Source organism: Hyperolius riggenbachi, chromosome 5, assembly GCF_040937935.1.
Source record: "Hyperolius riggenbachi isolate aHypRig1 chromosome 5, aHypRig1.pri, whole genome shotgun sequence".
Classification (NCBI taxonomy): domain Eukaryota; kingdom Metazoa; phylum Chordata; class Amphibia; order Anura; family Hyperoliidae; genus Hyperolius; species Hyperolius riggenbachi.
The window spans coordinates 105377680-105401772 of record NC_090650.1 but is presented as its reverse complement, the minus strand read 5'-3'; the positions used below and the strand labels follow the sequence as shown (position 1 = coordinate 105401772).

Below are 24093 nucleotides of genomic sequence, written 5' to 3'. Positions count from 1 at the left end.
CTCAGATCCGCTTTAAGTGTAGCTAAAATATCTTGACGTTATATGCTGCTTAATAATGTATAAAGTATACAGTTCCCGTATTACTTATTTCAGCCCTGACTCACCAGTAGACTTTCTCCAAACTTATGTTTGCTTAAGTGCTGATAAAATCTGCATGGGAATATTATGGAAGGTTTGTTTGGATCCAGGATGGTGGATTCCTTACAGGTGGATTATATTTGTAAAGTTATTACTAGTACTTCTGTGGGTAAGATTTTCATCACATCTACTCTTTTAGTTGCTGAAGGCTAGTCAATACACTTAATGGAAATCCCATTCCTGATGTACTATGTATTTTTTATTGCATAACACCACAGAAGATGCTTTTATACAAATTATAATGATTGTGTCTAAAGTGTAATATGTCTAATTTTCCCCTTAGAAATTTAACATGTGATGTCAGCAGTGAAGAATACAGCCTGGAAGTGGAGCAGTGTCTGTCTCCTGATCAACTCGTAGACCAGAAGCTGATTCCTGACCTGGTGAAGAGGGCAAGTATCTTTTTAGTTCCCTCATAATTGCATACTTTGAATTTCATGAGGGTCAAGATTCCAATAGTTTGTTTGTGCTTTACAAATATAGCAATGTGTAACAGTGAGAACTTCATTCGGATACATCTAACGTGACAAGGCTACAGCTATAGACCATGATTGTTAGGAAAGAAGTAAAAATAAAATATAAACCATGTCCAACTGGTGTTTACTATATTGCACCTTTTAATGATGCTGATTATGGTATTAGTTGTGTATAAATTGAGATAATAGGCACAGTCCAACAGTTTTATTCGATTATTTTATGGGGATTACTGTTGAAAGGGGCAGGAAAAACTACAGGCAAACAAAATAGTTAGTGGCCAAGAAAATAATCCAGCTTGGTCAATTTCTGTTTTTTTGGATAGCAAATGGGAGATGCTTGTACTGATCTCGGACTGATCCAATAATTGTTTTGGGAAAGGCAAGTCTACACATTTTATGTGGATTTAGATTCTGTAAAGATTCCCATACACTTTTTGATTTTTACTACATCTGGTAATTGAGGTGACCAATAGATATGGCCCTGATATTGATATTTAACCTTGATTACAACCCTGCACCACTATATGTTTAATCAGTTTTCAGCAAACCTTCCCTGAAAAACTAAACAGTTATCAAGCATACTGCTTGGTGCAATACAAGTCCCAGGATACAGGTCAGGGCAGGTGTAGGCTAAAAATTGCTCCTGGGGGAGGGTGTAAAAATTGTGCCACCCTACCACCCCACAATAGGCTTGAGAACTTTGTTTGTGATGTAGTATTTAGCCCCCCAAATATAGGTAGCCAGGTGTCTCCTTAGTATAAGCCCCCTGGATTGGTGACCAGATGTGCCCCAGTATAGATAGCCAGCTGTAGGTGCCCCCAGTATAGGAAGCCAGGTATACCCAGTGTAGGTAGTCAGGTATAAGATATAAGTGCCCCCAGTATAGGAAGCCAGGTATAGCTGCCCTCATTATCCAGGTATAGGTGCCCTCAGTATATGTAGCCAGGTATAGGTACCGCCCGGCAGAACATGGATCTCTATCGCATGCAGCCCAAAAGACAGGAGTTTTCACAGAAACTGTTGAGCTTGTTCCAAATAGAAAATGGTGGTCCTTCATAAAAACAGCAGCACACACGGCCACTCCACTGGGTTTTGATATATTTTAATGCAGACCATATGCAAAACACTGAATGGGGCAGCACACAGAATCATACAGAAATCTATGAAGTCGTTAGTTAGGAAAACACACATAGGGGAAATGCACTGCACTGCAGCACACTTAGTGGAACCATTAAACATTGCTGTCCATAAATATTTTTCAAACATGTGGAATGGAAAAATACATCCCAGAGGGTCAAGTGGGAATTGTTTATCTTTTTTTTTTACCTTAAACCTCATACACAATTGAGTCTGTAGTTGCTCTGCAGGGATTAGGACACGATTGTGACCAAAGCTGAACAGACAGTTCACTAGTCTACAGGCTAACAATGTGTTCTGTCACTATGGAGGGAGGTAGAGGAGCAATGTGCGGTGCATGATGGAGGGGACCGAGTGAGGGAGAGAATCTCAGTCTAAGCTCAGACGAGATGAGCTCACCGGTGTATCACAGCCGCTATATACACAGTAGATTCTTGCACAAAGTGGTCTTAAAGAGGAACTGTAGTTAAAATAACATAATGTACTGCCATGTGATCTGTATGGAATGTTCGTTACTGAGAGTTCTATGAGAGATCCTGCTAGCTTGGCAGTTGGAAGTAAGCAGTTATTTCCCCCAATGCATTGAGGTTCACAGAGAGCAAACTTTCAGGGCCTTGGTCGTGACATCACAGTGTGGGAGGGGTTTCACCATAATATCAGCCATACAAACCCCCCTCATGATCTATTTGAGAAAAGGTAAAGATTTCTCATGGGAAAGGGGGTATCAGATACTGATTGGAATGAAGTCCAAACCTTGGTAAAGTTCCTTTTTAAGTGTCTGCATCATCTGAGTTTAATCTTAAAGAGACTCTGAAGCGAACAAAAATTGCTATTTTTACCTTCTAGTTCGCTTCAGTAGTCTCATTAGAAGTAAACCGCCGCATCCCCGCCACAAAACGAGGGGTTTAGACCCCCCAAATCCCGGGGCAAACATCCATGACCATCTTGGTCGTGGATTGTGCTGCCCTGAGAGGCAGAGCTTTCAGCTGCAGCTCTGCCTCTACTGATGTAAATCGCCGTGTGGATCTCCGCCTTTCCCCACCCCTCTCAGTGAAGGAAGAGTGAGAGGGGCGGGCAGAGGCAGCGATCCGCGGGGATTGACATCAGTAGAGGCAGAGCTGCAGATGAAAGCTCTGCCTCTTTCAGGAAGCGTCGGACGGATTGCCCCCCGGGGATTTGGGGGGTTCTAAAGCCCTCGTTTTGCAGCGTGGATGTGGCGGTTGACATCTAATTAGAGTACTGAAGGGAACTAGAAGGTAAAACTAGCAATTTTTGTTCGCTTCAGTCTCTCTTTAAGTGTGTGCAAACCTTTACTCATGCACAATCCTGTGTCCCATCATAGTCTAGGGACAATTTTAGGTGGAAGCCAATTATCTGGACATTTTGGGGATTTGGGAGTAACCCAGAGTGCCTGGAGGAAACCTATGCAGACACGGGGAGAGCTTACAAACTCCGTGCAGGTAATGCCTTGGCTGTGATTTGAACCAAGGACCCAGCACTGCATGGCGAGAGTGCTCTCCACTATACCACGTGAAGCAATTTTTTTTTACTTGTGGCTTGTAGCTAGCAGTGTAATCAGTAAGGCCCCGTTCACACTTGCGGTTTTGTAAAAACCGGAACGGATGTCCGGACCGCACCGGATCCGGACCGGACCTAATCTGTACGGTTCCTATCCGGATCAGGTCCGGATCCGGTCCGTTTGCATCCATTTTCCGTGTGGTATGAACACTGTTGCGGTCCGGATCCGGTTTCTTAAAGAGATAACAACCTGTAAATACCTGGGGTCTGGGAGGTCAGCAGAAGCTCTGGGGTCATTGTTGGAGACAGGTGGACGTGTGGAGACCATCCGTGGATACTCGTACCTGGGAATTCTCTCCTTCGTGTTGTTCACCTACTACTATGTGGGGAGAAGGCCTCACCTCCTCGTTATCAGACATATCATCAGACATGTTGCTGCCTAATAAAGCTCCAGCATGAAATCCCTGCTGCTCCACTCTGTGAACGCTGGGCCCATGTGGTCCCCATCCAAAATGGCCACTAGAAAAAGCATAGGAAGTGGGGTAGAACGTCCGGTTTTTATAGCCAGTGTGTTGTGCGCTCTCCGGTTCTCATTGGTTTGTATTGGCAGGATGCAACAGTCCGGCTCCGCTCCGGATACGTCTGCCGGAGGAGCCGGACCAAAAAATAGCGCATGTTGGATCTTATGCCGGAGTCCGGATCCGGTATGGCTCCGGTCCGGACGAAACGGACGCATGTGAACGGACGCATAGACTTTCATTGCTATGCCGTGCGTCCATTCCGTCCGTTACGCATGCGGTCCGGCTCTGGCACGGCGATTCCGGACGGCGACCGCTAATGTGAACCGGGCCTAAGGGAATAAACTCTAAAACATTAAAATGGGATTATATTGCAAAAAGTAAAATTTCAGTAATTACTATTAGTTACATAAAATAACATTTGAAAGCATCCCTTAGTACTCCCTTTGTGTAAAAATGTTGACTTTCACTGCAGAGAGCAGTAGAAGCTTGCATACCACTGTTTCATCGGAATAGGTAGTCATTGCGAGCTGAAGTATAATCTCACTCAGACTATGCATGATTGAGAATTTATATTTGTGGCGGGGGGGGGGGAGGAGGTATCCATACAGTTAGCAGTCTGATATACAATCTTGAAAAATAATCACCGGAACTCGTTAATTAGTATTTTTTCAAATAATTTTTCAGAAGGCAAGAACAAATACATTTGCAAAACAGGAATTTAACAGACATAAGCTTGTCTGGTGGGTATCTATGCCAATATTTTCCCACTTAGGTTATTTAAGGGCATACTAATTCTACAGTGACTAAATTAATCACACATCTCATTTTTACCAGGAAAAAAATATTTCAGATGATTTTTAATTTAGTTATTTGCAATTCAATTATGTCTATTTTGAGATGTCACCGTGCGAAAGAATGCGTCTGCGAGTGAGGTACAGAAAATAGAAAAACTATTTCATCCATTTGACCTTCACAATTTGCTTCTTGTTAAGAAGTAATTTTAAACCAGCAAAGCTTTATTTGTTGTTAAGGTTAACGTGTCTGCTACACTGGGAGGTTCAAAAGCAGTGATAAGTTCCCCCCTGCTGCTAAATTGCGTATTTTTTATTTTATATTATTCACAGATACAGAGTTTGGAAGCATTCAAATGAAGAGAAAAGTTTAGCTTTAAATAGAAAATGTACTAAGCGGTAAATAGAGTGAAAAAAAGGATTTTATAGCAGAAGAGTGAGATATGTTTTGTACAATGTAATGGTTGCATAAGCCTCTATGTCTTGCATTGCGAAGTGTAAAAGTGGTAATAATAGTTTTAATTTGCAGCGGAGATGTTGGTGTCATTGTATTAGATTGCTTGGATTATTTTGTGGGCCATTGTGAAATGCTTGCTCACACATACAGGCAGAAAAGTGCAGCTTCGTCAGAACAGGCTGCTGATTAGGCAGAAGTTCAGATATTTCTGGAACTGAATACGGTACATCTTATGCTATTCAACCATGCAGATTTGAGCTTGGCTGATTATCTATGTAATGATTTACAAAACTTACCTGATGAATTATCTCTCTTGATTTATTTTACATCTCATCTATAAAATTTAGTTTTGAAAGCAAATTAGGAAAAACATCTTACTCGGAGTAAGCTTCTTCTAATTGATCTTATTATTATTGATTTATATAGCGCCAGCATCTTCCGTGGCGCTGTACAATAGCATACAGGGTAAAATTATACAAAGTTATTACATGTTGTGCCTTATTTTTAATGCTTTGTTTGCTTGTAGGGTGCTTAACTAGTTCTGTACCAGCAGTCTCTGTCCCCTTAAGGGCCAGAGACTGCTGGCACGGTAAAACGGTGCTTACTGATGAATCGCCACAATCACCCGCTGGTCACGCCGTACTGTCCCCACCGCAGGTCCCTCTCTCTGCCGTCCCTATGACGGCAGATCTGTGCGAGCAGGTCAGGAGCCGCTTTCATTGGCTCCTGATGCTGTCAATCAATGTAAGCCAATGGGATTGGCTTACAGTGATGACAGGGTCCGGAGCCAATGAAATCGGCTCCTGATCTGCTCACACAGCTCTGCCGTCATATTTACGGCAGGGCGAGTGATCTGCAGTGGGGAGACATCGGTGGGAGCAGCGGAACTGCATGGCGACGAGTGTTGAAATCTACGTCCTGTCAGATCCGTGCAGCCACATGCAGGACATATATTTCAACTGCGTCGGTCCAGAACCGGTTAAAGGATGCATGATGGAAAAAAATATCAGATTTACTTAGCTGGGGCTTCATCCAGTCTCTAGAAGCCTATGTGTCCATCTCTCTGCCAGTCTCCTGGGGTCCTCTCCAGAGCAGCCACCGATCTGGCTTCTCTTCATGCATGTGCGGCCGCGCCGATCTTGCTTCCATTGCTGGAAGCGTTCTGCACAGGCGCAGAAGTTAGTGATGTGACTATGTAGTGCTATATTATTATTATTATTATTATTGATAAATGCAAAATAATGATGTTGTCCAGAGTCCCTAAAAGTTAGTTAATGGCTATCCAATTTTGATTTGCAGCTGAATAATGATAGCTGGATTATGTCCAGTTGCTATAGGCAGCGCTTCATTATTTTATAATTTTGATACTAGCAATAAAATGTTTATGGGATTAACTAGTGTACTGAATACTCAAATAAAAAGCTTGGCAACCTCCACCTTTCTCAGTACTCTGATTTGATTGACCTGAAAATGTAGGACGTATAGAGGCACTAGTTATGCTCAGTATGTGCACTTCAGAAACTTAATAGTCATATAGAGAGAGAACATTCTAAATTGTTATTGCCTTTGAAGTTGTTTCGCCCAATTTCAATCCAATATCATAGGGAGATGGAGACTTTGAGCATGTTGCTTATCCTTCCGTTCCCTTAGGCTGCAAGTAAATTAGGTTCCTCCGCTTTATAGAGTAGAATCTTCTAAGTAAATACTTGGATGTGCAAAAAATAAATATTTATTTAAAATTTTAAATATTAATTTGTATACTGCCTGTGTCTTTTTGCATTTAGCATGGTTCAGATGTTTTTTGTCTTTCACTTTAAAATATGATAATTTACATTATTGGAGAAACACATTTTGTTGTGAATATATACCCCTATCTTTAGCCATCTCTGAAATCAGTAGGCCAGGATATTCATAGATACTATTTATGGACCTAGGTGTTGCTGACCTAATACATTTGTTGCTTTGTCTAAAGCTTTGTACCCACGTCACGATTTTCCCAATGATCGATTTTTTTAAGCACTGAGCGGTCATTGCCACAATTTTGCGATGTTGGTACAGTCACTCGACCACGCGAACGTCGATTAATGTTGCGCCGCAATAACGACCATCACGGCAGATTGGATTGCTAAGATCCCCGACAACTCCCGCGCACAGTACCGTGTTGCGTTCGCTCCCAGTAGCGTTGCGTAACGTCATGCATACCCGCCAGCAGGAAGAAGCGTCACTTGACAACTGTCTTCAAGGGGACTTTGCAGGACCCATTTGGCGGTGAGTACAGATCTTAATGTTTGAAATGTGGAGGCATCAGCAGTGGTGGTACAACTCATCATAATCACTACCTATGTTCCTTGTTCCTATGTCTTTCAAACTATGAAACTGCTCATGGCCCCTAATTTCTATGGAGGATTCTGTGGGCCCTAGCCCACGGTATGTTTACATTTGGTGCCCAGTCTTGTTCAGATAGATCAAACCAATAAACCTGGTTAGATATTAAAACTGAAGACAGACTGGTACACAAATAACTCAAGATATTTTGTATGCATTAGGCAGGGGCATAACTAGAAGTCCCCGGGCCCCCCCCCTGCAATAATTTGGATGCCCCCCCCCCCCTGAGGCTCACTCAGGGCAGTTTTGGGGGGGGGGGGGGCATGAGAGGTCGCAGCATGAGGGGAGAGCTTTGCACATCGGTGGGGAGAGGGGACGGTCTCCCCCCTCCCTCACCTCGGGCTCTCCCCTCTGCGTATTCCCCTCCTGAATATGGCAGCAGTAGCGGCAGGCACATACCTCCATCCACCGCCGGAGGTTCCGATCCGTAAGTGCTTCACATTACTTTCTGTTTAAACAGGAAGTAATGTGAAGCACTTACAGATCGGAACCTCCGGCGGTGGATGGACTGGAGGCATGTGCCTGCCGCCGCTGCTGCCACTGATGATAGATGCAGGAGGGGAGCGAACAGAGGAGAGAGCCCGAGGTGAAGGAGGAGGGGGACTTTCCCCCCTCCCCGCCGATGTGAAAAGCTCTCCCCTCATGCTGCAACCCCTCCTGACCCCCCCTGGTAGGGGTGTCTCATCACCATGTGGAAAAAGACACAGGAGACAAAAGACGGGAGCCCAGTAGTGCAATATGTCAATGACCACAATGGTAGGTAATAAATAGAAATACTACTCACAAAGGAGGGTTGCAGGGGGGGCAACTGACCACAGGAAGCATGTGGAGACAATAAAGAAGGCTCCCTTTGCCAGATTATCTTTCTCTATTTGGCACTGTTATTTGCCTGAGGAAGCGGGCTCAGACCCCGTGAAACGCGTTGCCTGTGCTAATTAAAAATCTTTTGTATATTTATGGAGATTTTCGTCATTGAGGTAAGCTACATCGCATCTTTTAATTTTATACGTTTTTTAGATGCTTTTATTCTACCAGGGAGCCTCTTTCCCAAAATTCTGCTATGTTTTTAATCAGAATAAAAAAACGGATCCTATAAAAAATTGGAATTGCATGTAGTGTGCAAGAGGCCTCACAGTGGCAACCAATCAGATTCTGACATTCAGATTCCAACGCCTTGATTTTAATTGTTTTTATGACATAAGTAGTCTTAACCATTTCTGCCGCCGGGACGTAAAGCTCACATCCGAGCAGCTGCTCTGCTGTGGTGCGCACTTCGACGCGCCCCCGTGCTGTCCCCCGGTAGCCCTGGGACCAGTGAACGGGGACATGGTTCCCGATCACCGATCCGTGTCCCCAGCAGAAAAACCGAAGCGCTCTTACTAGAGGCTTCAGTCTTTCTGCACGTTAAAATTTTCCGTGTCCTCCTTGTGCTTCCGCTTATCTAATGCTCAGAAGAGCTGTACATGAAAGAGTAGCTGCAGTACATGGATATTACACCTGGAAAAGGGGCTGCACTTGGAAAGGGAGGTGTGCTGCTGCTCATTGAAGGGGAGCTACAACGCCCTATGTGCGGTAAAAGTATAAATCCAGCCTTTATAATATACCCTTCATTGGGTAAAGATTAAGACTATACATTGATTATTTATGATCTATTTGGTTATTTTTTTATGTTTAATATTCAGATTCCAACTCCCATTTATTTTCTTTTTGCTGGTGCAATTTCAGTTGGATTTGTGGTTATTTGGCATTGTGTACAATTCAAAGAACTGATGCTTAGACAGGAGACCTATAAAACTAAAAGCAATAGATGTACGGTAACGTGCATGAACATTATTTGTTAATATATGCAGCAGAATATGCAGGTGGTGCTGAATGCAATGCCACTCTTGTTTCCTCCCCGTTAACTTAAAATCAATGTGGATTGAAGAATAAGAGCAATTGGCACGGCTGCTTGTTCACACGTATTAATCACATAAAGAAAGCCACTACATTGCAAGGGTCAAATCTAACATGGTGTTTGGCACAGTTGACATACCAGGAGTCCGGAGATCAGTCTCTGTCAGTGGGTGCGGGCACAAAAAGCTGGCACAATATATTATTTATTATGATTGCACTTTTGTATATGTATTCATAGCTTCCAGTAGATCAGTATTGCCTTAATGATCAGTTGCCTACACTTGCAAATGTTGCATACGTTATCATTATCAGCTTATGGGAAAATATCAAAAAGTACTTGGTGAATTAACAGTATATTGAGTGTCATGTTCAGTCCTCACTCACTCACAACTCACAAAATCTCCTGATGGGTTTAGCAGTCAAGAGATAGTGCCGACACATCTTCCCGACCATCAAGTCTCTCAGATGTTAATGTCAGAGAGACGCAATAACCCTTGCAAAGTTGAACTGGACTTCAAGAAACCCGACTTTATATAATAAAGTATTATATAAATTATTATATTAAAATGTTTTATAAATTATATAAAATTATATTAAAATATTTTGCAGGAAAGAAAAAAGAAAAAACAGCAAAACAAACTTTAAATCTGATTATTTTGAACTTGTGTCCTTTTTACTTTACTGTTGTTTGTCTTTGCTCTATGCTAAAATTTTATGCAAATGTGTTTTTACCTTTTTCTTTGTGTAAAAGTGAAAATCCTATGTCTATGTTTTCCCTGCTTCAAGTATAAATTAACACATTTTGCTTAGGTTACCTTAGACAAAACAAATAAGGCAAATTACATTTATATTGCACTTTTCTCTTGGTGGACTCAAAGCACCAGAGCTGCAGTCACTAGGACGTGCTCCTTACTCGGACATGCTGGCTTACTGAACTTGAAAAGCCAAGATTCGAACCCTGGTCTCCTGTGTCAGAGGCCAGAGCCCTTAACCAGTACACTATCCAGCCACCTTAACCACTTGCCGACCGCACGCTTATACCGTGCGTCGGCAAAGTGGCAGCTGCAGGACCAGCGACGCAGTACTGCGTCGCCAGCTGCAGGCTGATTAATCAGGAAGCAGCCGCTCGCGCGAGCGGCTGCTTCCTGTCAATTCACGGCGGGGGGCTCCGTGAATAACCTGCGGGCCGCCGATGGCGGCTCGCAGGCTAAATGTAAACACAAGCGGAAATAATCCGCTTTGTTTACATTGTACGGCACTGCTGCGCAGCAGCGCCGTAAGGCAGATCGGCGATCCCTGGCCAATCAGCGGCCGGGGATCGCCGCCATGTGACAGGGGACGTCCTGTCACTGGCTGCACAGGACGGATAGCATCCTGTGCAGCCCGGATCACCGGGGAGGGGACAGGTAGGAGAGGGAGGGGGGAATTTCGCCACGGAGGGGGGCTTTGAGGTGCCCCCCCGCTAAATGCCTGCACGCAGGAGCGATCAGACCCCCCCTGCACATCATCCCCATAGGGGGGGGAAAAGGGGGGCGATCTGATCGCTCTGTGTGCCCTCTGATCTGTCCTGGGGGCTGCAGAGCCCACCCAGCACAGATCCCATTAAACAGCGCTGGTCCTTAAGGGGGGGTAAAGGGTGGGTCCTCAAGTGGTTAAAGAGAACCCGAGGTGGGTTTGAAGAATATTATCTGCATACAGCGGCTGGATCTGCCTATACAGCCCAGCCTCTGTTGCTATCCCAAACCCCCCTAAGGTCCCCCTGCACTCTGCAATCCCTCATAAATCACAGCCACGCTGCTGACAAACAGCTTGTCAGAGCTGGCTGTGTTTATCTCTATAATGTCAGTCTGCTGCTCTCCCCGCCTCCTGCAGAACTCCAATCCCCGCCTGCATCCCTTCCCTCCCTGCTGATTGGAGGGAAGGGACGGGGGTAGGGACCGGAGCTATGCAGGAGGCGGGGGAGCAGCTGAGACTGACACTACAGATGTAAATACAGCCTCACAGCACGGCTGTGATTTATGACGGATTGCAGAGTGCAGGGGGACCTTAGTGGGGTTTGGGATAGCAACAGAGGCTGGGCTGTATAGGCAGATCCAGCCTCTGTATGCAGATAACATTCTTTAAACACACCTCGGGTTCTCTTTAAGTTACAGCAATATATAAGGCCAGAAACACACTAGGAGCGATTTGTAATCGCTAGGGTTTTGAAAAACTCTTGCTAATGAAGTTCAAAACACTGTACAATCAGGACATCCAGCAATACAAGTACAAATACATACACACTTAATTTGGTCCACGTGTATATAACAAATTACAACAAAATAAGAAACAATAGGAGGAGGTCTCTGCATTTGCAAAGCATACAATCTAGAGGGATTGTATGGCTTTTTAATTCAGTATTTTTGATATTACAGAATAAAACTGTGCCAGCCCTTTTTCTTACAGCTATACTGAAAATACACACATATTTGTCTCAACTTTTTTTTCTTTCTTTTACTAATTCAAAGTTTAGATCATCGAAATCTCACGATTCTAATAAAAACCAAATGGAACTGTGACAGATATGACATCATAGTCTGAATGAGTAAGTCATATAAGTCATTCAGGTTCGGTTTTATGAGGCTAAAACATTTTATTTTTCTGGTTAGGGGTTATTTCCTCACTAATGGTAAGCCTAACCAAATTGCATTCTTCAAGTCCATACATCATACTGTAAACAAAGCTCTATAGAGGAACTTCAAAGACATCATTGATCTCTGTATCAAAGAGGAATAGATCTCCATTACTGACAGTCATTTTATGATTTTTAATAAGCCATATAGTATGTGTGAATAAGATTATATGAAGTATGCAATCTTATTAAAAAATATATCTTTCCCATTTGCCCTAAAAGAAAATTCCTGTGGTTAACCTCATGCAGAATGTCTTAGTTTTTTGTAACAAAGGCCACTGCACTGAGAAAGTGAGCATTGGAGTACTTGGTAATTTAATTCCAAATAAGTTATTCCCTGCAGAAACCACTCCGGCTGCTTTTTAATTCATAGAAATCTTAAATTTGTCATTGAACTCTGATGTAATCATGGCATCTTAAAGTTTAAGGCTACTTTCACACTGGGACGTTGCGTTTTGATGTGACGTTAAAGTCAAAATGCAAACTAACAATGCAACGTCCCAAAAATGTCAAAACGCAACTCTATGCCCTGTTATCGTCGCATACAGTAGGCATACAGTCAATGAAAAGTATGCTTCCAGGTCATTACTGAGCATGTGCAAACAGTCCACCGCAGTTAACAACATGTATAATGCACAGCATGCAGCACTTTCTAATAATGCTACACGTTACACACAAATGCAACGTGTGCACTGTGAATGTTGCACAGACTTAGTATTGCTGTGCGTTAGTAAAACCTTTTCTAACGTGCGACTTTAACGTCGCACTGTGAAAGAGACCTAAAGCTCAACTCCAGATACAAATATCAAACTTGCATAGGCCTTCACTTGCCGAGCTTTAATTTTTTGATATTCAAGTCTTGTGCTATGAAACTGCATTTACCCTCCTATGCCTGATGGTGGCTTGGTAGTTGTCATGCCGCTTCAGTATTCCTCAGTAGATGTCTCTGTCAGGTCTCTCTGATGTAGCTCTAGTGATTCACTGTAGGGTCGCTCTTCACTGCTTTAGACTTGTTTGTAGTCACTTGTGTCTGATTACCTTGATGCTCATAAGCCAGTTACTTCCAATTTTTGCTGAATTTTAGCCCATTTTCAGCCTAAACTCCTGTATCCTGCATTTAGCCTTGCACCTTGACTTACTATCATGTTTGCTGAGACTTGCCTTCTGTCCACTCTGTTCCTACCCCAACAGTATTCCAGCCTCGTTTCTTAACCATCAAGGTTCCAAAGCAATGATTGTATAGGAGAAAACCAGCATCTGCCTCATGTTTTGAGGGACATCAACTAATGTCTGTACCAAGCTTTAGGCTCAGGGCAGTTTTAGGAAAAAAAATATATAGGTGGCAATAAGGAATTTTCAAAAACAGTGTGGCAGTTCCAACTCAAAAGATAAGGAATACATACAGTATAATTCCCTTTAGGAAAAGAAAAGCTCTTAATGGAACAGCACTGGACACCTAACCAAGACATGATCTAAAATGATACTGTATCATAAGTAGTATGTGCATTTTTCTTCTTAAATAACAAACCTATCCTTAAATAACAATAAACGAATAGGTGTGTTACTTATGACACTGTAAATTGCAATTCCACATCTTTTAGTGCCCAAGGAAAAAAGATCTAATTGCCAATGCCATTGTATAATTTATAAAGCTATACATATTGCTATTCAAATAGTCTTCACATCCTACAGATAATGTCTAGAATAACAGAACTGTGTTTATATGCCTCAGTGGTCATAACAAATGGTCATGTGGGGGTTTAGACCTTAACCACTTCCCTACCACGCTATTTTGTGCTGATCTGTGCTGCGTGGGCTCTCCAGCCCACAGCACAGATCAGGTTGCAGCCAGGCCGATCAGACTTCCCCCCTTGTTTCCCCACTAGGGGGATGTCCTGCTGGGGGGGTCTGATCGCCGCCGGCTGCTTGCGCTTGCTTTGAAGAGCCCCCCTCCGGAGCGCTTCCTGGCCTCCTTCCCCTTCCCTCCCTCTCCCTCCCCCTGTGAGCGGCGCAGGACGGATTTCCGTCCTGCGCCTGATGGGATAGGCTTTAGCCTATCAGATGCCGGTGATCCCCGGCCAATCAGAGGCCGGGGATCACCGATCTCCTCTACGGCGCTGCTGCGCAGCAGCGCCATATACATGTAAACACTGGGGAAGGTCTTCCCCGTGTGTTTACATTTACCCTGCGAGCCGCCGATCGGCTCGCAGGGTGTTCACGGAGACACCCTCCGGGAACTGACATGGAACGGCCGCTCATACGAGCGGCCGTTTCCATGGAATACACTTCAGGATTCAGGGGCGTGTATATACGCTCCGAGAATCCGGAAGTGGTTAAAGAAGAACTTTAAGGAGATTTTTTTTTACAAAACAAAGGAAAAGAGATTGTGTTATAAGGAGAAGAAGAGATGAGCAAAAAAGAGATAAAATCCTCTTACCCTGTCAGTGTGTTGATTAAAAGGTGTCTCCTGCAGCACCGGAGGAATCATGTTTACTGCTGGAACGCATAGCTAGAGGGATTTTTTTATTCCCTTAGTTGAAGACACACCTCTTTTATCTTATATACTGTAAATACCCAAGTTTATTAAGTGGGATAAAGCTATCTTGTGAACCAGTGGGGCTAAGGGGCTGCAATTTGGCACACAGGTAGTTTAGGGGGTCCCTGCTCTACCCTCAAAATGGAGTGTTTAGAAGCTATGAGGGATTTCACATTTTCAGATGTATTTCCATTGGCTGCAGGACTTTTGAGGACTGAGTTTTCTCTGACAAACTTGCCATCAGCTTCACACTGGTGGTGAGTTTATTTCCACCTTACAGTTCCGCTTTAATATAGTCTACTTATCTTCTTTACAACTGCTGTCCTCATGCACATGCTGGTCAGCTAACAGCTGCCATGCAGATCAGACTTGTCAGTTTAGTGGTCACAGAAATGCCATCTCACAAATTAATATAACATATCAATACGAAGTTTCTTGTTAACGTAGCAAGACTGCTGCACAAAGTTCTAAACTGTTAAAACAAGTTCATGGAGAAGAATCTAAACTGGCTTTTGAGTGTCAAAATCTTTTCTATCACTGCTGAGAAGACGTGGAGGATGATGTAACACAGGAAGTCAGAGCAAATCAATAACTGAAGTAAGCATCTAAAGAATCAATGATATCATGCAGAATGACAAACAACTGAGTGTAGGAACGATTGTTAAAATGGTTAATGTTCATATATGTAGTGTTTGTTTATTAACCAAGACTTGTACAAAGAAATCTGGATTAAGCTAAGAGACTATGTGAAGGGAAAAAGATAGGACCTGTAGTTGGGTGGTTGGATCCTGTATCAGGACAATACTTCAGCCCAGAAAATAGGATTTCTGTGCAGCTACTTTTAGTTGAAAAATTTTGTATTCTTCTACCATATGTATTAAAATATAGGACCCTGAATTAGGTCTTTAAATGAAGTTGGAAGGGTCTCCTGTGGGCTCTGGGTGCCAGGGGTCTCAATTCTATGTAGCAGTGGTCCTCAAACTAAGGCCCGCGGGCCGAATGTGGCCCCCTGAGGCTTCTTTACTGGCCCCCCAGCACAAAATGTATTGCTTATAGATGCAGTCAGCTACATCCTTAAACATTGGTGGTCCACATATAGAATAGCAGTGCTGGCACCACCCATCCAGATGGAAGCCAGAAAGCAGGTTTCCAATCAGATATTCGCTGGTTTCCAATCAAAATCCACATCGGGTGACACTGCTGTCCAATCGGACTTCAGATTGTCACCTGGGTATGCTTTACTTTCTGGCCCGCGAAGACTTCGACATTTAATGTGTACTCTGGCCCCCCAGCAGTCTGAAGTATGTTGACCCGGCCCTCGACCCAAAATGTTTGGAATTTGGTGACTCAAATTTTTTTGCTTTGCAGCCTACACACACACACACACACACACACACACACACACACACACACACACACACACACACACACACACACACACACACACACACACACACACTGTATTCTAGCTACAGTATGCATACTCAATGCAACTTAAAACTGACAAGTGGAAAATATAATGGAGGGAGAGTTCCAGGCCCTCTACCGGGACCTCAGACGACACACACAGAAGTTCTACAGCTACACTCGGATGTCTATTCCCCTGTAAGTATAGGCCTAAATACACCAACCCCCACCATCCCTAAACACCCCACCCTCACCCCCACAACACCTCATCCCTGTATACCTAGCTAAACACACCACCCTGACCCCCACACCCCTGTATACCTAGCTATACACTACACCCCCACCCTCCACAACACTCCCAAACCTCTGTAAACACACCTCCCCCATCCTCCACCCAACACCTTGTCCCACAACATACTTTACAGCTTCTTCCTTTCCATCTCCTGACAGGTTTGATACCCTTTTGGAGATGGTGAAGGATGACCTAAGGAAGAAGGATACCACGTTCAGGAGAGCAGTCACACCACAAGAACAACTACTCATCACACTGAGGTATGTAAAAACAAATTTTTTTATTGAAAAAACAACAACTTTCCAACATGGAAACATTCTTCCAACATGGAAGACAAAACTTAAATAACATATCTATGGTATAGCCCGGTCAGTGTTGAGGAACACCAACCACCAACTTTGTGCGGGAAGAGTTGCAGGGCATAGCTGCCCAAGTGTCTTTCGGGGACACCAGTCCCTAAAATTAAAGTGCTTTCAAAAACCTAACCACTGGCACAGGACCCTCTGAGCCATGGATGAAGGACACAGGTCAGTGAAAAGGCTAGCCCTCTCACCGACCAGTCAAGGTGTCCTTCACCCATGGTTCCAAGGGTCTTGTGCAAGTGGTTAGGAACAAGAACAAAGTGAGGAGCAAGAGGAACTGATGGCAGAGGTGCAGGACTACAGGTGCAGTGCAACAGGCACAAGGTTGTGACCCAGGTAGTGTCTTTCAGGGACACCAGGCCCTAAAATTGAAGTGCTTTCAAAAACCTAACCACTGGCACAGGACCCTCTGAGCCATGGATGAAGGACACAGGTCAGTGAAAAGGCTAGCCCTCTCACCGACCAGTCAAGGTGTCCTTCACCCATGGTTCCAAGGGTCTTGTGCAAGTGGTTAGGAACAACAACAAAGTAAGGAACAAGAGGAATCAAAGGCACAGGTGCAGGACTACAGGTGCAGTGCAACAGGCACAAGGTTGTGACCCAGGTAGTGTCTTTCGGGGACACCAGGCCCTAAAGTTCAAGTCCAGCAAAAACAAAAGTTCCCTGACATGGTCATCTGAACACCTCTGAACCTTGGTTGAAGGAGATGGGGCAGGGAAAAGGTTGGGCTAAAAAGCCCTTTGATGGTATCCTTCCTCCGAGGATCGGAGGTATTCAGAGGAGCATGTCCAGGAACAATATGACTGTTTTTTTCAAATTGGATCGGCACCAGTACTAGAAAAGGTGGGAGTTGCTGCCTGGAAATCTGGACTCTCTTGGGTGCTGGTCGTGGATGAGCTGGACCCTGACAGCGGTGGCCCATATTGACTGCCTCTGTAGCCGGTGTACATCTGTGATGAAGATTGCCAGGGGGGCACCGCTGTAGGTTGTGGGGGTCTAAAAATTGGTGGTTGCAACAATGGCGTGTCCATGTGTTGTTTGATCGCGTCCAGCAAAGTGGAATGGCACGCCATCATGTTTTGGGAAGGCACCTTTTCCAAATATGGTAGTAGAGACATCACAGGGTGAAAACACGGGTGTGCCTGCAATTTCAGCAGTTCCTTGCTTTGTTGATGCATTTGCTGCATCATGTTCTGCAGCTGGCCCACCGACTGATGATGCTGCGCACGCAGTTGGTCGATTTCTCCTCTGTGCATCTCATGCATCATTTTAAGCTCGTCCCTGTAGTGCCCATGTACAGCTTCGAGCTCACATTGCAGTGAAGTGATGTGGGACTTGTACTGCTCCATGATATGGCCCCTGTCCTCATCTTGCAACTGCCGGGTTATGAGAGTTTGGTGGCTCTGCAGAATACCGAGAAGTCCGGAGACAGCCCCGGACATCTCGGACTCTGTCTCTCTCCTTGTTGGGGGGAGGGTACCTCGACGCCTCACTGGTGGGGTGGTCCTCACTGGTGGGGTGGCAGCATCTTCCCGTCCTCTGGCCTGCGTCGGGGTTGTCCTGTGCGCTTGTTGTGCTGCAGTCTCTCTGTGCTCTCTTTGTTCTTGGTCCCCTGGAGCTTCCATACCGGTCGATTGTGGAGGTGCAGCTTCTGCCACACTCGGTCCTGCAACCTCAACATCCAAGCTCTCTTCTCCCAAGTCATCCTCAGAGCAGAGAGCTTGGATAGCGAAGGACTCCCTCCTCCTACTCCTCTCCTCGGGGCAATATGTGACATCGGCGACCTCATCATCCAACACGCTCTCCTCACTGCTGAAGCGTGCCTCCTGGGTCGGTTCCTCTTGCTCCAAATTGTCTTCAGTTCTGTAGATAAAAACAGTATTTATTGGTGTGCCAAACAGCATGTGGCGTCAATTCACAGAGCTAGCAAACACTAATCAAACACTTTATCAACCGTTTCTACCAAACGTTTGATAAAGCTTTTGAGAAAAGTTCGCTAAAGCCATGGGAATTGAGGCCAGTTCAATACATGGCCGAAGTCATGGTAGTTGTCTGCTAAAATCAGTTCTCAGTTCCTGCCCACAGTAGTGGTACTTACAGTCTAGGTTCCAAGCTTGCATTTATGAAAGATAATTGCTTGGCAAATTGGTAGTCTTTTTGTCGCTTTCCCCCGCCACTGCCACTTCGTTCGGCAAGTTTTTTCTTCCGTAGAAATTTTACGTATGCATCACGTATATTGCGCCACCTTGTCTTGAACCTTTCTCCTGTAACGACATGAAAAATTGATTTTGATTATTTCTCTTGTAGGTACATGGCAACTGGACAAACATATACATCGCTACATGTGACATTTCGTATTGGGAAGAGCACGGTGGCAGGCATTGTCTTGAGGACATCGAGGATCCTTTGGGCGCGACTAAGGGCCAGATACATGCCAGTACCAGACACCAAGAAATGGGAGGAGATCGCCCAGGGCTTCTGGACCGAGTGCAAGTTTCCTAATTGTGTTGGCGCACTGGATGGGAAACACATCCGGATTCAGAAACCCGTTGGGAGTGGCAGCCATTATTTCAACTATAAAAAATACTTTAGCATTGTTCTGATGGCAGTGGCAGATGCGGACTACAAGTTTGTGTACGTGGACGTGGGGTCGTACGGTAGTTCCAATGACTCTGGAATTTTCCAGCGTACGACCCTTTGCCGGCTGATGGAGGAAGGCAGACTGCGTCTCCCCCGTGACAGACCATGGCCTGGGACAAGGGCACCGGCCTACCCCTATGTGTTTGTGGGGGACGAGGCCTTCGCCCTGTCCGACCATGTAATGCGTCCGTACCCAGACAGGGGACTTGATGCCAGCCAGCTACACTTCAATGCTCGGTTGAGCTGTGCAAGGAGAATGGTGGAGTGCACATTTGGGATCCTGGTGTCAAAGTGGAGGGTGTTCCACACGCCCATGCTGCTGAAACCGGCAAACGCAGTTGTCGTGGTGAAGGCAGCATGCATCCTCCACAACTTTGTGCGGCAGGAGGAAAGAGAGACTCCGGAACCCCCGAATGTGCTTCCACTAATGCCCCTGCGGAGGTATGCAACCAGGCCAAGGGTAGTGTCACTGCGGAACAGGGACCGACTGAGACTTTATTTTAACACACCACCAGGACGAGGGTGAATGCTTGGTTTTTAATATGTTCTTTTGAAATGTGTTTATTTTGTAGTTTCAAGTTTTTAAGTGATTAAATGTGTTAATTTTTTACAATCGATGTTTAATAATTGGTCATTGTGTATGTTTTATGTGCACAGGTGGGGTACATCGCAGGTGGGTGGGATACATCACAGGTGGGGTACAGGTGGGAGGGGGACATCGCAGGTGGGTGGGATACATCGCAGGTGGGTGGGATACATCACAGGTGGGGTACAGGTGGGTGGGATACATCACAGGTGGGTGGGATACATCACAGGTGGGTGGGATACATCACAGGTGGGTGGGATACATCACAGGTGGGGTACAGGTGGGTGGGATACATCACAGGTGAGTGGGATACATCACAGGTGGGTGGGATACATCACAGGTGGGTGGGATACATCACAGGTGGGGTACAGGTGGGTGGGATACATCACAGGTGGGGGGGATACATCACAGGTGGGGTACAGGTGGGTGGGATACATCACAGGTGGGTGGGATACATCACAGGTGGGGTACAGGTGGGTGAGATACATCACAGGTGGGTGGGATACATCACAGGTGGGGTACAGGTGGGTGGGATACATCACAGGTGGGTGGGATACATCACAGGTGGGTGGGATACATCACAGGTGGGTGTGATACATCACAGGTGGGTGGGATACATCACAGGTGGGGTACAGGTGGGTGGGATACATCACAGGTGGGGTACAGGTGGGTGGGATACATCACAGGTGGGGTACAGGTGGGTGGGGAACAGGTGGATGGGCCACGGGTGGATGGGCAACACGTGGGTGACACAAATCCATAGCAAAAGTGGAATACATCACAAGCTAACCACAAGCCCCCCTAAAAACTTCTAGTCAACATACCCTCTGTGGCTTGCTGTTTCTTGCTCAAGTGCTCAAAGTCCTCCACATACAGCTTGGCAATTTTTTTCCACAGGCCTCTGCATTTTTTGATGTTGCTGTGGTCCGCATCCCCCTTGTCCCACAGGGCTGGTACCTGCTGCACCTGTAGGATGAGGTCTTCTGCTGTGTAGGGCCTCACCCCCTCGTTATCAGATCCATCATGCAACATGTTGCTGCCAAAGAGCTCCAGCATGAAGTCACTGCTGCTCCACTCTGTGAACGCTGGGCCCATGTGGTCCCCATCCAAAATGGCCACCATACCATAGAGAAAGCATAGGAAGTGGGGTAGAACGTCCGGTTTTTATAGCCAGTGTGTTGTGCGCTCTCCGGTTCTCATTGGTTTCTATTGGCCGGATGCAACAGTCCGGCTCTGGTCCGGATACGTCAGCCGGAGGAGCCGGACCAAAAAATAGCGCATGTTGGAACGGACGCCGGAGTCCGGATCCGGTCCGGCTCCGGTCCGGACGAAACGACGCATGTGAACGGTCGCATAGACTTTCATTGCTATGCCGTTCGTCCGTTTCGTCCGGTCCGCATGCGGTCCGGCTCCGGCACGGCGATTCCGGATAGCAACCGCTAATGTGAACCGGGCCTAAAAGGATCACTCCCTGGTTCGGTACTTTTTGGAACCACCTTTTGCTTTAATTGTAGCCTTCAGACTGTTGAAATACTTACGGTATCTTCTTCAGGTCTTTATCATGTTAGAAGGTGAACATTCTTCCCATTGACAACATTCTATCGGAGGGCGACAGGTTTTCCTAAGGATTTTGGCAGTGCTGTATTTTACTACCTCTTGGTTTCCTTCATCCAGTTTGGAGAATTGGCCTGATTTGAGAATAAACCTATTTGTACCAAACGCTTTCCATTTCTTAATTATAAACTTTACTTACTGTGTTGCTAGAGAGTGCTAAAGCCTTTCATATTTTTTTATCCATCTCCTGACCTGTTCATGTCCATGACTTTATTCCTGAGATCTTTTACTTTTGATGTACTTTATTGATTTTTAGAACAGAAAACAACCTCAGTGGAATGAGCTACAGTAAACTTCACTAGCACAAATAAAAACTTTTGCAGGCAATGAAAGAGATACATGAATTACAGTACACAGTTATATTCAGTAGTTAAGAGAAATTTAACAAAACTTTAGTAGGCTACTACTTGGAACTTAACGCTTGCCTTTTAAGTGCAGCAAATCATATACGTGTTAGTTTGGGGTCTTGCACCTTTTTGGCCTAGATAAAGACCTGAGATTAAATTAAAAAAGTAGATGTTGAAAGGACAGTATTCGGTAGTTAAAAAAAAGAGGAACATAAGAGTAGGGGGATTGCCAGTGATTGTAAGGTGGGAATGCTGGGGGAGGGGCCAGGCCAGGGCAAAGCTTTTGCCTGAAGTTTGGCGTTCAATTTCAACAGGATTTCTGTGCAAAAAGTGATCCAATTAATTTTTATACCCTTTTTTTCCCCATAACTTGCCAGAATGTGTCAAGCAAGGATCTAGTATACGGTGCAGGAGAGTATTAACGTCTATGCACGTCAATACTGTTCACAGCATGTTTTGTATGGACGTGTATAAGGGAGGTTAAAAAAACGGGGACCATTCTAATCTTTTCTTAACTTGTTCTGCACTCAGGATACTCATCGGCCATGAGCTAGTAATGTACTATTTTACAGCCATAAGAACAAGTTATATCAGTCTGTGCTATTTTATAAATCACTAATTGCTTCTATGTCATAGTTATAGATATCCCAATATATCTGTAGAATGCCAAGGGTGTGTGGCAGGAGATAAGGTTCCCTTTAAAACATGTTATTGCCTCATCCCTAAGACCTTTTGACAGTGCTTTAAATCCCCCCCCCCCCCCCCCCCCCCCATACCTGATGGAATAGCTGTTTTTATGCTGAACTAATCAAAATGATTGCAGGTGACCACAGATGTAAGCCTGTTAGCTTGGTGTGCAATAGTAAAAGTGATTAGTTACACCTGACCTGATTGCCTTTGCAAGTAATTTTTAGTAAGGGGTGATTGTGTACATGTAATTAAGGCGGCGGGAAATTTGGGCGCTGGGTGAAGCTGAAAAGGGCCCATCCTGCTCCTGCAGCTGTCCAGGCGGTGTTGATGACTATTCCCGCTCCAGGTCGCTGTGGACTGTGGGGTAACACGTAATGCGTTGACAAAATTACTCTGTTTTTATTGTAATTTGGGCTCCATTTCTTGTCGACACCCAAATTAATGACTAAGCGCCGCTATAGCCTTAATTCCTATTACAGCCTATAGCGACTACTGGTGTGCCCAAATTGAATGTGACGCTTATGCATCACATAGGATCATCAGTGGTGATCCTTTATCCATTTTAATAATTCAGTTTATGAATTTTCTTTTAAATTTTAAGCATTAATACGTCTTTAAAATATTTTTGTGTGTGCTCATTTATGGTTAAAAAGCAACAGTGTGCGAATATTTTGAAGGAAGCAATCTACCTTCTATGCTCCCTGTAACAGAACGGGTTAAATCTCGCTCTGCCTGATTCTTCAGACAAGAGGCACCGGAACATCTATCTGTCCTATTAATGTTTGTCTGGGTTCCACATTTACTAAATCAAATTATAGTGATTTCAATTCTAAATATATCTGTAGGGCGTAAAAAGGTCAGAGATAATGCTGGGCTGGAAGCGAGGCACGTTTGAAAGGACAGAGTTATTCAGAGGACTCAAAAAATACTGTTCAAAACTTTTACTATTTTCTTACAGTGAGCTGTTTAAACTCTCCTCCAGTCTACTCAGTATGAAAGTAGTGCATGGACTCAAGCAGTTGCAGATAATGGTCCACTGCAAGTTTTATGGTATCAGAACGTTGCGTTACTTTGCAGACAGGTTCTGAAATTGTCACAAGAGCAGCCCTTTGGCACTCTTCAAGTCACATGATTGCTGGAACTTACCAGTGATGTGTAGAAAGAGCATACAGACACCGTTGCAAGCAGGGCTGTGGAGTCGGTACAAAAATCATCCAACTCTGACTCCTCAGTTTATGAAACCTCCGACTCCAGGTACTCAAAATTGCTCCGACTCCTCTACTCCGACACCTTAGTCTAATTTTTCAAAGGCTATGGATTTAGTTCAAAAATCATCCGACTCCGAATCCTAAGTTTTTTTAAAAACCACGACTCCGACTCCAGGTATTCAAAATTGCTCCAACTCCTCGACTCCGACTCCACAGCCCTGGTTGCAAGTTTTTTCTACTGAGAAGTATCTATACTGATGTTTGTGACGTGATTAATCATAGGCCCTATTTTTATTTTTATTTATTTACTGTATATTTTTATTTAAATGTATTCAAACAAACATAGACAAGAGCATAGTAATGTGATATTTCAATGGGAATTATAGAAGTACAATGAGCCAGTGCAGGCAACTGTGCATAT

General features: G+C 44.7%; 1 protein-coding gene across 2 annotated transcripts in view; it reads left to right on the top strand.

The window, feature by feature from the left end:
* The window catches only part of RFTN1 (raftlin, lipid raft linker 1), a 456281-nt gene that overhangs the window by 273197 nt on the left and 158991 nt on the right, over positions 1-24093 (top strand). For both annotated transcript variants that reach the window (XM_068236097.1, XM_068236096.1), the window contains exon 4: positions 422-530. In XM_068236097.1, coding sequence (XP_068092198.1) covers positions 422-530 — 109 coding nt within the window. The remainder of the gene's footprint in view (positions 1-421; positions 531-24093) is intronic.